This window comes from Branchiostoma lanceolatum, chromosome 6, assembly GCF_035083965.1.
Source record: "Branchiostoma lanceolatum isolate klBraLanc5 chromosome 6, klBraLanc5.hap2, whole genome shotgun sequence".
NCBI lineage: Eukaryota > Metazoa > Chordata > Leptocardii > Amphioxiformes > Branchiostomatidae > Branchiostoma > Branchiostoma lanceolatum.
The window spans coordinates 17,012,081-17,027,772 of record NC_089727.1 but is presented as its reverse complement, the minus strand read 5'-3'; the positions used below and the strand labels follow the sequence as shown (position 1 = coordinate 17,027,772).

Genomic DNA, 15,692 nt, shown 5'->3' with positions numbered 1-15,692 from the left:
AATAACAATAACATAAAAGCTTGGACAATTCTACTGATACTAGAGTGATAGATTGCATAACAAAGTCTTTGAGATATATTCAATGGAAATAACTAAGGTGTTCATAGATATACTGGTGACAAGGATATTTAAGCTATTACATTTGTCTTTGCTATCACAAAATTTATACCTGCTTAATTAGTAGTGATAGTACTATAACAAAACAGGTATATTAGTTTTATTTCACCAAGTATCCAAGCACTTTTGCCACACTTATATACTGTAGAACCAGCAATATAAAGAAAGTCAGTATATTTTAACAGAAGATAATCTATGTTTATCAGACTATTTTCAAAACATTTTCACATCATTTGTCTCAGATGATGACAACTTAGACTAAACCTTTGTTTTTAAAAATAAGTTTGGTTCTCTTCAATTATCTCAGATAATGACAACTTAAAACGTTTGTTTTAAGACTTTTTTCAGAACATTTTCTCAAGAATTGTCTTTTTCTTATTTTCCATTAATGGTGGATTTTATAGAAAGAACATCCTTGTATAATTTGACCATGTTTGTGAATTTGTACGTTTTGTGTTTGCAGGGGGCCGACGCTCGCGGACTGGAGCTGAAGGGTCATGTGGGGTTTGACAGTTTACCTGACCAGCTGGTCAACAAGTCCGTGTCTGGGGGCTTCTGTTTCAACATTCTGTGTGTGGGTAAGTAGGGAGTCCTTCTAATATTCTCTTTTGTTTTTACATTTTCTTTGTATACAAGCTACAAGTACAACTACATGTACTATAAATTCATTTGTTTTCGTCAGGACTTTATTTTGCAGAAGAGGGGAAAGGTAGTTTTGTAGTTGGAAAAATAGACCGATCCCATAGTGCCATCTCCGTCAAAATGTAGAAATACAAAACAATAACATTTAAAAAGAATATTTGACATGCAGCAGCTTTCTCATTGATTACACTCCTAATTGCCATTCTCTCATTGGTTGAACTGCTAATTGTGATGGACATTCAGGATGGTTTATTTTGTACTACTTGTAGTAATACATTGCAAATGCATATTGATGGTATCATGAATTCACAGTGGAGATGTCACAGCAAAAACTACAAGAATAAAACCACCGCTACTATTTCATGATTTACATTACCTGGAGATTATGCTGCTTGTAATTGAGAACAGGAAAAGTTCATTTACATTCATTGGAGTTCAAGGTTTCCTGGTTCCTTCCTTGGTTCCTTGAAGGACCCATAGTGAGAGGTTAATGGAGTTTTAGTTACTTTTACCCACTTGAACTGACCCGTGGAAGATTGTACTTAGTAGGCTGGTAAAGAGGCACCTGTCAGGTATTTGGTTCAAGGTTTTGACTTTGAAGACTGAAGAATTCGGGTGTGTGCTGCATACTGTTGTCAGTATTGTACACCTAGTACATTTGTACTTGTCCTTCAGAGGTGTTGCATTTGATTGCCATTTAATAACAGTTGTGTTTACTGTCTTTTTTTTTTTTTAAATTGTTTTTATTGATTTTCCAATAACAAAAACAGAAAAACAACAGAAAACACACACACACACACACATGTATGGCACATAGTCAAATAAACCATCGCAAAATTAACATCATAATCTGTATGAAAACCTTATAGAGCAAATCAACAAGAAATACATAAATATTTAGCTTAACAAAGCTTTTGAATCAAACAAGAAAGAAAGAGGTAACAAGTTACCTTCAAAATAACATTGCTTGTGGTAACAGACTCAATCAAATAAAGATAACATTGATCCTTAATCAAATCAAATATTTCCTAAGAAAACTCATAACAAATAAAGGATCACAACAAAGGAAAAACATGATAACTTGGTGGCTGTTTGACAATCTTAAAACTAACTATGCAAAGTTTCCAAGATAAAATTTACCCCATTTTCCTATATGTTTCTGTGTATTCCCCCCTCTCTTTGCTATTATGTATTCTAACTTACAGACATCGGCAACAAAGGAGATAAAGGAAGACAATCTAAGTACAGAATGACGGTTTCTAAAGATGTAGATTTTACCTAACACAATGAACAAATTGGATAGGACTGTACAGTGTTTACTCAAATTACCAAAAATTATACTAAATGTTGTCATGTTTAGATAGGTTCCCATATGATTAACAAACCAGTTGTTTACTTGAGTCCAAAAGGCTGATACAATATGACAGTCAGAGAACAGGTGTATAACCGTTTCTTCCTCTTCTTTACACAAACTACAAAGCGGTGGGTCTACTAGTCCCCATGTGTATAATCTTTGATTTGATGCTAAGAATTTGAATAATAATTTATATTGAAATATACGAGTCTTCGAATCTATACTTATCTTATATATTAAGTTATACACCTGTTGCCAGGGTATTGGGGTGTTAAAATAGTCTTCCCATGAATACTGAATGTTAAAGGAAGGTTCCCATAATTTAGCTTCGGACATGAAAAAGAAATAAAGGGCCTTATTAACCTTTCTGTTTTTAAGCCATTTTATATTTCTACAGAAAGGGATACAGACCTGTAGATTTGGGGACTCTTGTCTAAGTAAGTTTTTCCACTGAGAAGGGATGGCCGAGATTAATTGATCATATTGTAATGCGGAACAAACATCATCTCCAAATTTCAACACAAAATTTTCAAAAGATAAAGTTCTATTTGCTGAGTCTAAAATATCATTGATGAAGAATACTCCCCTATTATGAAATATAGTGTTAAAGAAGGGTTTGTCCCCAATACATATATACGAATTTAAACCCAAAAGTTGCTGTTTGATTTCCACTGCATTCTCAGGAGGTCGTAATTGGAATTTCAACCAATATTGTATAACTTGACAAAAAAATGTACTAATCACTTTTTTCCCCAACAAATCTTCAAAGTTTTGAGGTTTAAGCTGCACAAAGGGAAGGAAATTCGTCCTTAGAATCGGACTCGACATAAACAACACTTTTGAACAAAACCAGTTTTTATTCAAATACAATTTTGGCATCCAAGATGCTTTTATAGTTCGATCTACAGCTAGAAGATTTCGGAGCTTGAGTCCACCTTGTTCTTGGATATTGTAAATGGTTTTTCTTTTAACTCTCTCTGGGCCACTTCCCCATAAGAACTTGAAGATTTTTTTTTCGTATTGTTTAAAGAAAGTGGCAGGTGGGGTTGGAAGTGAATTAAATAAATATATAAATTGGGAGACTATTAATGTGTTCACTAGGGTTACTTTCCCAAAAAGGGACAGTGCTTTCCCTTTCCAGGGCTGTAATATTCTATCCATTTTTACAAGTTTTCGATCAAAGTTGATTGATACAAGTTCTGAAAAGTTTTGTGGAATGTGTATACCTAAAATGTCGAACGGACCATCTGTCCACTGTATGGGCCATGCACACGGTAAGACAAAGTCTGACCCCTTAAGAGAGCCTATACGTACTACTTTACATTTTTCGAAATTTGCTACTAAACCAGATAACAGTGCAAAGCCTTCTAAGTCTCTTATCACCGCATAAACGGTTGCAAGTTTCGGAGCCAAAGGAAAATTTGCATCGTCCGCAAACTGTGAAATTTTAGTTTCGATACCATGAGTTATTAGACCTTCTATTTCGATATTATTTCTAATTTTGTTTGATAAAACTTCTAGTCCTAAAATGAAGAGATAAGGGGATAGGGGACAGCCTTGCCGGACCCCGCGAACCAGAGGGAATGCTCTGGATATATATCCATAGTTGATAACTTTACTCGAAATATCTTGATATAACACATTTATCCATTGTATCAATGATCTTCCAAAGCCAACATAATCTAGTACTTTCAAAATGAAATCCCTTCTAATCTTGTCAAAGGCCTTCTCGAAATCTGCAATAAAGAGTAACCCTGGTTTTTCATGTGTGTCATAAAATTCCATAATTTCCAGTATTCTTCTTATACTATCCCCAATATTTCTCCCTTGCAAAAAACCTGTTTGGTCATATGAAATCAAATGTGGCATACTATTTTTCATGCGCAGGCCGATACATTTCGATAATATTCGAACATCACAGTTTAATAAAGTTAGTGGACGCCAATTTTTTAGATTTGTGGGTTCTTTGTCCTGTCCTGTGGCATCCTGTTTCAGTAATAATGAAATTAGTCCGACTTTTTGAGTTTCAGAAAGATGGCCTGAGCGAAATGCATAATTAAATGTATCTAGCATGGGTTGTTTAAGAATATTGTAAAATGTTGTATAGAAATCAATTGGTAGTCCATCTAATCCGGGTGATCTCCCGGCCGAAAAGGACGAAATTGCTTCTTTAAGCTCTCTTTCTGTTATTAAGCCTTCACAACTATCCCGTTGCTCTTCAGATAAGCTAACAGGTACTGGCTTAGGAAAAAAAGTTTCAAACATATTGCTATCTAGAGGTGTCGGAGGTTCTTCAAAAGAATAAAGACCGGAGAAAAATTTCACTTGTTCATTTAAAATTTCTTGTGGATCTGTTTTTTCAATACCATCTGAGGTAATAACTTTTGTCATGTTTTTTCTAGCTTGATTTCTCTCAACTAGATTCATGAAAAGTTTTGAACATTTTTCACCATGTTCCATCCACTTGGCCTTCTGACTTACAATCAAGTTGTCTGTTTTTGTTTGATAAAGCAATTCTAATTCACGTTTCTTTTTTTGCAGGTTTTGGAAGACATCATTGTCAAATAAGCGGTCTAAACTCTCTTGCAGTTCGTCTATCTCTCTAATGAGCGATTGTTCTTTATTTATACTTTGCTTAAATTTCCACGAGGAGAACTTAATCGTATGCCCGCGCACGGCGCATTTAAATGAGTCCCACAAAATATGCGGATCAGTGGACTCCTTGTTAAATTCAAAATATTCTTTAATAAAAGTAGATGTTTCGTTTATAAATTCTGGGCATTTCAAGAGTTCTAGGTTCAGTCTCCAAAAACCTGGGCCTCGTGGTATGTTTGAAGTTATTAAAGATATGCCAATCAAGGAATGGTCCGATCTCATGCTCTCCGCAATGACCACTTTATCTATAGACGAAGTTAACGAAAAAGAAGTTAAAAAGTAGTCTATGCGGCTGGCCTGAGATCGGCGTCGCCAAGTATAACGTGTCGTTCTCGGGTTTTTATATCTATAAATATCAATTAAATCTAGGTTAGCACATAGCGAATTGATAGCTTGAAGACAATTAGGGTGATAGTTCGAGTTCTGTCTTCCAGTCCTATCAATTCGAGTATCCAAAACTGTATTAAAATCCCCTGTAATTATAATATGTTTGGCAGAGGTTGAACAATTTTGTAATTTAGTTTCGAGATTGAAGAAGAATGATGGGTCGTCTATATTGGGAGCATAAACATTGGCCAAACAAAAACGTAGTGAGTTTATAGTAATGTCCACTACCATCCATCTACCCGAGTCATCGCTGAGAGTTTGATGGATGGTATATGGAAAATGTTTTCTGAATAATATCATCACACCTCTACTGTTGCTTGCACCATTGTTAAACAAAATCGACGCCCCCCAATTTGTTTTCCATTCTTCTTCATTCTTTTGAGTGCAATGCGTCTCTTGAAGACACACAATGTCATATGATTTGTCTTGTAACCACGTGAATACCTCTATTCTCTTTTTTCGGTCGCCCAAACCGTTGCAGTTGTAGCTGCCGATATTAACTTTTAATAACCCCATGTCTGAAATTGTTGAGGTACACATGAATCATAGTTTAAACTGAAGCCGGAGGGGGCGTCCGAAAAAAAAAGTAGAACATACAATAAAATATAAACAAATCTTTGACTCAACTTGAGAAGTTGGGTTTTCAGGCAGTGTATACCAAAGTATATATATATGGTTAAAAGCAATAACATAAGGAAAGACGAAGGACCATGTGCCATACAAAGAACAAAAAAACAGTGTCTACATATCATCAGATTCCCGCCATTACAAGTGACAGGTGAAGAAAATGTAGACATCACAAACAAGAAGACGAGAAAAACATAAGTTGAACAATGATAGTTAACAGAAATCAAATACAACAACATTTCTTTCTTAACGCCGGTTGAATAGTTCACAAGAAACAGTGACATAAGAAAACATAGTTTCCTATAGTGAAGATTCTTGTGGTCTGGCGGCATTCCAGCTTGTGTCTTACTTGCTCCGTTAATGACAATTAATATTTCATTTTTCCACAACAATTCATTTCATTTTCGAACTCAAAAATAACATAACATTACATAATCTTAGTTTTGGTATAACTCCAGAAAAAAAAAACTCGAAGTAACATAAAAAACGTTATCACACTGGTATAGCTCCAACAAACTCAGCAAGAACAAGTATAGGAGTGGATCCAGTACAAAACTCAGGATAACATAACATAAATTCAAAGTAACATAACAGGATCATCACTCCACAACTAAGTGATCAAATTGGAACTACCAGGTGTGATTTCTGTGTACAGGTAGTGACCAAACGAACGCAGCGGATTGGCTAGGGGCAAACCCACTCTTGATTAATTTGAATACGAAACACCACGAGAATGCGGGATCATTATACAGGTGTTCCATTTTGGCTTGCACGTGCGAGCATATAAACAAAATTCCAGAATCATGGGCGCTGCATATTTGGCACTACCGGTGACATTCAACAACAAGTACAAGAACTTATGATTAACCAGTCATTCGGAAAATCACTGAGTCGTTATCAATTCAACAATAAAGACATCAGAATCTCGAAGAGGCTGAGAAGGTTGTTTAATAACCACTGTCACAGAAACATGTCAAATGTGTCAATTCATCGTCACATATCAGGTAGACTTCCCCTTCTTGTTGGACAAAACGATATCTACTGCATCAATACGTTTTTTTTCCTGCCCGTTTACCAGTAGCACAGCATATGTTGCCCTCGGGGGCACCCAAATCGACACTCTAGCCATCGTACCTTTTGTGTTCGCTGCAGCAGCCTCCCGATCCGGCACAAGACTGGCTTGCGCAGCCTGCAGAGGTGGGGGGAGGTGTTCAAACACTGCTAAGCCGTCCTTGCTTCTCCGTAGCTTCCTCCCTACCTTCAGAATTCGATCCCTGTCATGGAAGTTTAACAGCCTAACAAGTAAAGGGGGGTTTGGGCGTGATGTAGTAGGTTTAGACAGACGATGCACTGCCGCGATCGGTACCGGGTCGAGACCAAGGCGTTCCGCCATGAATCGCACAAAAACCTTTTCTGCATCTTCTTCTTTTTCACAAGGTAGTCCGCGGATGATAATGTCAGCTTTCCTGGAGTAGCGTTCAGTGAGTAGATCCGCTCTGACTCGTCCGCGTCGTTCCTCCTCCAGAGCCCTGCGTAGTTCCTGGATCTCCGACGCCTGGAACTCGGCGGAGTGCTCGGTAGCACTCACCCGCTCCCTCACCTTGCTCAAGTCGGACGACAAGACTTCAACTTTAGTGTCTAGTGCACGTATTTGCTTGGAGAGATTCTCTCCAACATCCTTGAACTGTTCCGATAAAGTTTCTTGTTGTTGTTGAGCCTGCTTCAGGATCAGTTGTGCGAGGGTTTGTAGTTCTGGTGACAGAGATTTCAAAGAGTCTTCTTTACCTGACGCCATTTTCTTGGGAGGGGGGCGAATTTTTGGAGTTGAGCTACCTTCCTCCGTGCTACTGGAGCCTCTCGACCGCTTAGGTTTCCTTCCCATCCAAGGATCAGGATACGAATCACCTTCGCTCAACAGCTTTGTGAAGATTTCGACGAGTTCAATGTAAATTGGCGTGGAAAATAAAGGTAGTGGAGCGGACCTAGAAGCACACGCCTAACGCTCAGCCGCCATCTTGAAAGTCCTACTGTTTACTGTCTTAGTGTCTTACAGAGGAAGGAAATAATATTGATGATTTCTCTATTCTCTATATTGGTTGTCTTAAGATTAAATGCTTAATTTGTGTTTTGTACAGGTGAAACTGGAGTGGGGAAGTCTACTCTGATGGACACCTTATTCAACACCCAGTTTGAAGGTTGGTCAAATAAATCTTCATCTTTCTTTCAGGATTGAAACTTACTCTCAATCTTTAATGCTGTATTCTATACATTCATATAGGTGTGTGGTCATTTGAGAAACTGTATAATTTTGAATACCAGCTGGCAAGAACTGCACATCGTGCTTTAAATTATGGTATTTTGATAAAATATTTTAGACAGGGATCGAAATGCTTTTTTGGGGTTACTTGCAAAATTGCGACTTGGCAAAAATTCTACTTGCAATTTGAAAATTTAACTTGCAATATCAAAGTCGGTATGTAACTGCTTTTGCTGTACATACATACTCAGCCTGACATTGCAACTTTTATAGCATTATCAGAAGACTGAACATTTTACATGTAATCTATTCAAATTAGGTGTATTTTATGGGATGACAGTGTGTGTGTGTAACAAGAGTAGCTTGTTCCCAGGCATTCATGGAATACAAAATTGTATTTTTAACTTGCAAAATTGCAACTTCATATTGATTTTACTTGCAAATCTTGACAATTGCTAGCAAATTGCAAGTTGCTTAATTGTATTTCGAACCCTGTTACATGTAGATGACATTATGTTTTTCATATATGTAATCATTTCTTAGAGCATACCTTTGTACATGTTGCCAAAGTCTTTCCTGCAAACCTTTCTGATACATCCCTGTTGTTTCCAGATGAGCCGGCAGCTCATGATGTACCAGGAGTGCACCTCAAGTCTAAAACATATGGTAAGGAGGGGGGTTTGTTGGAAAAAACACTTTGAATGTAAGCTTGCATATGTGCACATGTTTGTGACAAGTTGTAGTTTATTTTATGTTTGTCAATTTTGACTATAACTAAGGCCACACCAATTTAATTTCTTGGTTAACGGATTTTTAGTTTTAGTTTAAGCAACAACAAAAATCATGAAAACAGAAGGCATTTTTTTTCTTCTTTTTTCTGTTAACTAAGAAAATAAATTGGTGTGGCCTAAGGAAAAGGAAAGAGAGGATGTAGGAGTTTTGTGTTTTGTCTTCTTACCTGTATGTACATATGACTGCTCCTTTTCCTTCACTATTGCTACTTTTTCTCATCTTATGTCATTGTGTTTTTGGTATCTGAGCCATCCACATAAATCTATTGAGACGAGAAATGGGAACTTGTAGAAACAGATGCAAGTAGGTTTTTATTTTTTTATCTATTAACAAAGCCCTAATTTTTAAAGAAATTGAACACAAAGAGATATCTGTTGCTACCAAATCATACCAGTATGTTCAGTTATTTTGCACAATTACTCAGTTCAAAATTTTATCCTGATACAATTTTACCACCTCAACAAATTAAAGCAGTTTTTTTCGCATACGTGTACTTCACAAGTTGAAGCTGCATTTTTCTCAGGTCTCACTAGAGGTCTCTCTTTCATATTGCAACAGTGTACCATGTTAGTATAGCAGCTGTCATTTGAGTTTGACAATAAGGCGCGCTTTACACTGAGGGCGCTTCAAATAAAATCCGAACCAGTTCAGAACACCAGAGAAGCAGCCACTGGTGGGAGGCCATTGCACTTGGAGCATTTGACGACTTTCAATGAAAATAGAAAAAAGGCGACTCGAAATGGATACGAAATGGCTACGTGCACATGTGAAAATGGCGGGACCGAAAGCGCTACTGGAGCCGGTTTCCTCTTTACACACAGAGAGGAACCTTATCGGCCCCCCGCTGAAGCGGCCTAGACCGGGGTTGGGATGTGGTCTGGGTCGGTTTGTGGAAAAACCGGATTATCCTCTTAAGACTGGTGACGGTAAGCGGCAGAGATCGGTACTTAAAGTGAACTAGTTCGGTTAAACCGCGCTCAGTCTAAAGCGCGCCTTAAGATGTCCATCATGTTCAATTTCCTTTTTTTTATTGGACAATTCCTCAGAGGTGGAGCCTTTTGTCCTTTCCCCCTCCTAATTTCTCCACCTTTTCTTGAAAAAAAAAAAAGACAACTAGAAAGTAGATTTGTATGGCCTTAGGATTAAAATGCACCAGTCTCAGTCTGTAAACTGCATGTGTCAGTGACTCTTCTCTCCTTCTGCACACTCATGCTTGCCATAGCTCAGGGGGCCTCCTTTTTAATGTTCCGCAGAGGTATGTGCTGCCTTCAGGGACTGAGGGCTCCTTCTCTGTCTCCTTACGTTGCTATGGTTTTGTTCTTCCGCTTGCTCGACACATGTACTTCCCTCCTTGTGGGTCTCATCTACTCTCTTTTGAAGAAGGAACCTGTGGCTCTTTCCTAAAGCCAGCGTCACAATTCATGCGAGCGTCGGACGAATTTGTAGATCGCCCGTAGCTCGCCGAATTTCAAAATTGCCCGAGCGTCGACCATATTTTCCAATGAAAATCTTGGGTGACATCCGTCGAAAACTAAAAATCCTCCATGAGATGGTACCATCTTTTGGACATGGACGAAGTCAGTATTCGACTAACCTGGTAAAAAGCCAATATTTGGATCAACTTTGATTTCTTAAAATCGCCCTAAGGCCGCATAATCAACAGGACGTCGGCCGTACTTCGGCCGAAAATGCAAATTTGAAGCTCGCCAACACGTCGGCCGAGCTGAATTTCTTATTTGTGAGGGGGGCTTAAGGGTCTCCTATGATCTTATTGAATTCTCAGAGATAAATATGGACTAAATCCTTACTTTGATTGGCCAGATTGACATCAGATAGAATCTGTTTTCATAAGAGAGTAGATATTTTCATCTGTGGGAGATTAGACAAGTGTGTAGAAAAGTCCCTACCTTGTCACTATAATTAGACCCTAGATTACGATTTCCTTGGAAAACAATGATTTACATTTCAGTTTTGAATACTTGTACTGTGTGCTCAGTCTGTACTTGTTAGAGTGACATTCTGCTTAGGAGAGGTTCTTGGCATAGGACGTTTGATCACAAGGGGTTGAAGTTTTAGTATGTCTTCATGCTTTGAATGTTATCTCCGAACACAGAGCTTCAAGAAAGCAATGTGAGACTGAAACTGAACATTGTTTACACTGTTGGCTTTGGGGACCAGATCAACAAAGAAGACAGGTAAGAGTTTACAAACAATACATATGCATCAGACCATATCTGTATGCCTTATTATTTCTAACTGGTAAACATTTTCAGACCATCTTCGGCACTGATGGAAGCGAAGAAGTGTGTGGACTCAAAGTCAAAGGGAGAAAATGTTTAAGATTGAACTAAGAAAATATTCGTATTTGCTACCATTAGGCCACACTGATTTGATTTCTTGGTTAACAGAACTTTTGAAAAAATGCTAGATTGGAAAATCAACATGAAAACAGAATCTTAGAGGAAAGTTTGTACTTTGGTGCACACAGTTTCAGGGAGTGAACATGGTCAGGTGCAAGTTTTCACCCCAGCTTCCTGTTTTAATGATGTCCACGTGCTAAATGTATTTTTTTTTAAATCTGTTAACCAAGAAATTAAATTGATGTGGCCTTATTAAAAGTTCAAAACTTTTAGTGGCCCCCCTTACTTTCTCTCAGTGACTGATATAAAAGAGTTGATTTTACACAAGGTCTTGTCTCTAAATATGTTTCAAGTTCTTGATAAATCATCAGCTAACGCATTGTTTATAACCTGGTGGCCTTGATTTCAAGGTTCATAGAATGTGTACCTCTAGTTGTTGTATGTAGATTCTCACTTGAATTTGTTCTCTTTGTGTCCACAGTTACAAGCCCATAGTAGAGTACATAGACCAACAGTTTGAGAACTACCTCCAGGAGGAGTTGAAGATCAAGCGGGGCCTGCACATGTACCACGACACACGTGTACACGCCTGTCTCTACTTCATCACACCCACTGGACACTCGTAAGCGACACACTTATACGGGGGGTTTCGGTGGGCAAACTTTATAGAATAAAACATGAATGTGGCGTCGTGTGGCATAACGGCTAGAGCATTCGGTGGTCAAACAAGGGAACCCGAGATCGATACCGGCTTGCCCCCAGACATGTCTGGACATGAGAACGGACGTCATGCCCTTGGGAAAGGCACTTAACACAAATTTCCTCACTCTACTCAGGTATAAATGAGTACCTAGCTTCAGTTAGGGACACTTGGATAGGACGTTAAATGGAGGTCCTGTGTTTGGGGTGAGCCACATCCCGCACAGGTTAAAGAACCCACCGCACCTTTCGAAAAAGAGTAGGGGTATGCCCCGGTGTGCGATGGTTCAAACCTTACAGTCTGGTCTGGGTTGACATCTTGAAAAGGTGATAGTCACCTGTTATGTCAATCCTTCCACAAATGTGGTAAATCTAAATAAATAAATATTCATGCATACTTGCAACCCAAAATCTGCAAGAAAAACAAACCAGAAACTTATAATGTAGGTACTGTATTTGATCAATGATAAATATGCATTCTTGTAGCTGTTATTTGAATTGTAAACTGATCACAGTGTTATTTCCTTGCAGATTAAAATCATTGGACTTGGTTACAATGAAGAAACTTGACTCAAAGGTAAGCAATCATAAAGGCCACTTCTTGGTCCTGTAGATCACATCAATACAACATGTTTGCCTATTTATGGCCAGAGGAGGGAATACACTATTTATGTATCTCAAACACTGTGGAGGTATCTTTGTAGTTTCCATCCATTATCACTTATCATAATGAGCACTCTGTTGTGTTAAATTAAAAAACCTATTTCAAAGATGTTTTGATTTTCGTACTGTAGGTGAACATCATCCCCATCATAGCAAAGGCAGACACGATATCCAAGAATGAGCTTCACAAGTTCAAGATCAAGGTACTTACACTATGCAGTTATCTTCCCATTTTTCATGGTCATGGAGACCCTCAAATCGTTGATGCATGATTAAGGCCACGCCAATTTAATTTGTTGCTTCTCAGATTTTTTCAGAAAAAAATTGGAGCGACAGGGCGGAAAGAAATAAAGATGAAATTTTTTTGCAAATAGTCTTGAGTGAAGATAAGGGTTTACATAACATAAAGATTAAGAGGATCATTCAAATTTCAGCTTTGTATGGCTCATGTTATGCAAATTCACCCCTTTCTCTGATCTACTACTATAATGTCAGTAACAAAATTACCTTTTGCCATGTAATATATGGATTGATACTGAGAAATAGTTTTATTAGATAAAGAATTATAACTTGTGATCAATATGACCACACTTTATATGTATATTCAGGCCTTTATAATCTATTTTGGTGGCTATTGAGTTTTACAACAGTTACTGAACAAATAGTAAAATTGGGAGTTACAATTTGTGAATGGGAATAGTGACCCAATTTTTTTTTTGGACAGGCTATTCCGAGAAGCAACAAATTAAATTGGTGTGGCCCAACAGTACAAGTTGCAAGTTTGTAACTGTTCTTCTTGTCTCCAGATCATGAGTGAGTTAGTGAGCAACGGGGTCCAGATCTACCAGTTCCCTACAGATGACGAGACAGTGGCTGAGCTCAACGCTACCATGAATGTGAGTCTTACACTCATTCTAGAAATCATCAACCTTATGCTTGTTTTAAGATTTTATTTTCTGATTCATTTTCTGATTCTTGTCTATGCCTCTGCCTAGTACTGTAATTCTTGATTTGTTAACTGTAACTTAATTTTAACTGATTTAACGGTCACTAGTCAACAGCTAAAATTTCATCATCGCAAATATTTGATCACTAATATTTGAGACAGTAATGTTTGTTCCCACCGTTAGAATTAAGTGCCGTGACCTACTCTATTCTCACCCAACCGCTATATTTTCCTGCCGCTGTATTAAAGTGTATCAATTATAATTCACTGTATAGCCTAACATTAGGAACATTATGAGTAGTACGGATTTTTGTGTCCTGTAAATTAATATCAATTTTTGCGGGGACTTATAAGAAAGGGAAAGGAAGGCTTTTGAGGTGCTTTAAGTTTGCAGTTGAAACCATTCTGCAGTACAATGTGATACAATGGAAACACATAATTGCAGTGTCATATATTCGCAGTGGAAAAGTCACTTCAAAAATCTTGGAAATAAAACCATGGCGTCGAACATGACACCATGTACAGTATTATGTTTTAGCTTTTTGTTTAGTTGAGCATTTATAACCATAACATTACTGTTCTATTAGGGCCACTTGCCATTTGCAGTTGTTGGGAGTACAGATGAAGTGAAGGTGGGAAACAAGATGGTGAGAGCCAGGGTGTACCCGTGGGGTACTGTACAAGGTAAGGTGTCACTCAAAGTGAAGAAAAATGCATTGACAAGGAGTGCAGAAGTGGTTCAGCTATCCCTTACACGCAAAATTGATAGTGCGTTGTCAGGGCTCGAAATACTGGGTAGATGTGCACCTGTGTGCACCCAAAATTGGAGCTGTGCACCTGATTCTTGACTGTGGGTGCACTGGTGCACCTAGATATTTTTGTACTCTATAGGGTAAAGGTTCTCTTGTACACTAGCATACAGAATATTCTTGAAATGTAAGTATCAGAAAAAGCAATATAACATTTTGTTGCACTTTAAGTCTTTATTTGATGTATTGCTTGGTTGAAATCTGGATAGAATGACAGATTGAAGTTCTTAAGAGAGGCAGTAGCGTCACATTTACCAGTTTTGCTGACATTCAACTTTATTTTATGTGGTGCACCCAAAAATTTTTCTGTGCACCTAATTTTTTGGGTTGGGTGCACCAGTGCTCCTATTTCCAAAAATGAATTTCGAGCCCTGGTTGTGTATGACAGTCATGCAACATGTGCTGAGCAATTTAGACAATACAGCAATTTATACCAGATATTTGGTATAGTTTGTACTACAAGTGGTATCATACTGTAGGTTGGCCTTAGAAGCCTAAAAGTTATAAGTGTGCTATCATACAGACTGCCAGTTCTAGTTTGTAGACAGTTTGTAGCCAAGAACAGTTCTTTGTTATTACTATTACGCAGGCTTTTAGCTAGGATCTATACACAGGGCATCCAAAAATTGGGGGGGGGGGAACCAATGGGAACCACAGCTTCCCAATGTGCTCCATGGATTAGCAATTCCTGGTAGTATTGCATGTCAATCAATTTACATGCTGTTCAACTGTCTTGTATGTGGAATGGCCCATTTTGCAGTGAATGTGTGGGGGGAACACATGTGCATGTGTATGTAATTACTAGGGATATAGGGTGTCTTCTGGGTGTCCTCTGCAAAAAAAGGGCGTCCAATTTCCTTGTTTTCTTAGTGTAGGGCGTCCAAGGGACACCCTGACGCCCTGCTAGCTAATAGCCTGCTATTATGATATAAAGCCATGAATGCAACTTGCATCATGATTTGCAAATGTGCCACGTTTGCAGTTGAGAACGAGAATCACTGTGACTTTGTGAAGTTGCGAGAGATGTTGGTGCGAACCAACATGGAGGACCTCCGAGAGACGACGCACACGCGCCACTACGAGCTGTTCCGCCGGTGTCGTCTGGAAGAGATGGGATTCGTGGACGACGACTCGGATAACAAGCCATTCAGGTGAGACCATGAGACACACAACAGTGTAAAGATTGGTGGAATATTAATCAAAAACATTGAACATTATAAGAACTTATGATGTAATGTTCTCAAAATATGTTGGAATCTCTACAACCCTATTTCTTAGATCACTCGTCAGTTAACTCTTTTAGAGCTTGAATATGTACAGGAGCTCACCATAGCTGATTCATCTTGGCTATTGCTAGTCAATATAAATGACGGAATAAATATTG

General features: G+C 38.2%; 1 protein-coding gene across 6 annotated transcripts in view; it reads left to right on the top strand.

Annotated features, from left to right (window-relative positions):
* Window positions 1-15,692, top strand: part of LOC136436900 (septin-11-like) — a 48,830-nt gene that overhangs the window by 23,705 nt on the left and 9,433 nt on the right. For all 6 annotated transcript variants that reach the window (XM_066431291.1, XM_066431290.1, XM_066431292.1 and 3 more), the window contains 10 exons: window positions 581-695; window positions 7,918-7,977; window positions 8,652-8,705; window positions 10,945-11,026; window positions 11,673-11,813; window positions 12,422-12,467; window positions 12,685-12,756; window positions 13,360-13,449; window positions 14,087-14,183; window positions 15,291-15,459. In XM_066431291.1, the coding sequence (XP_066287388.1) occupies window positions 581-695; window positions 7,918-7,977; window positions 8,652-8,705; window positions 10,945-11,026; window positions 11,673-11,813; window positions 12,422-12,467; window positions 12,685-12,756; window positions 13,360-13,449; window positions 14,087-14,183; window positions 15,291-15,459 (926 nt within the window). The remainder of the gene's footprint in view (window positions 1-580; window positions 696-7,917; window positions 7,978-8,651; window positions 8,706-10,944; window positions 11,027-11,672; window positions 11,814-12,421; window positions 12,468-12,684; window positions 12,757-13,359; window positions 13,450-14,086; window positions 14,184-15,290; window positions 15,460-15,692) is intronic.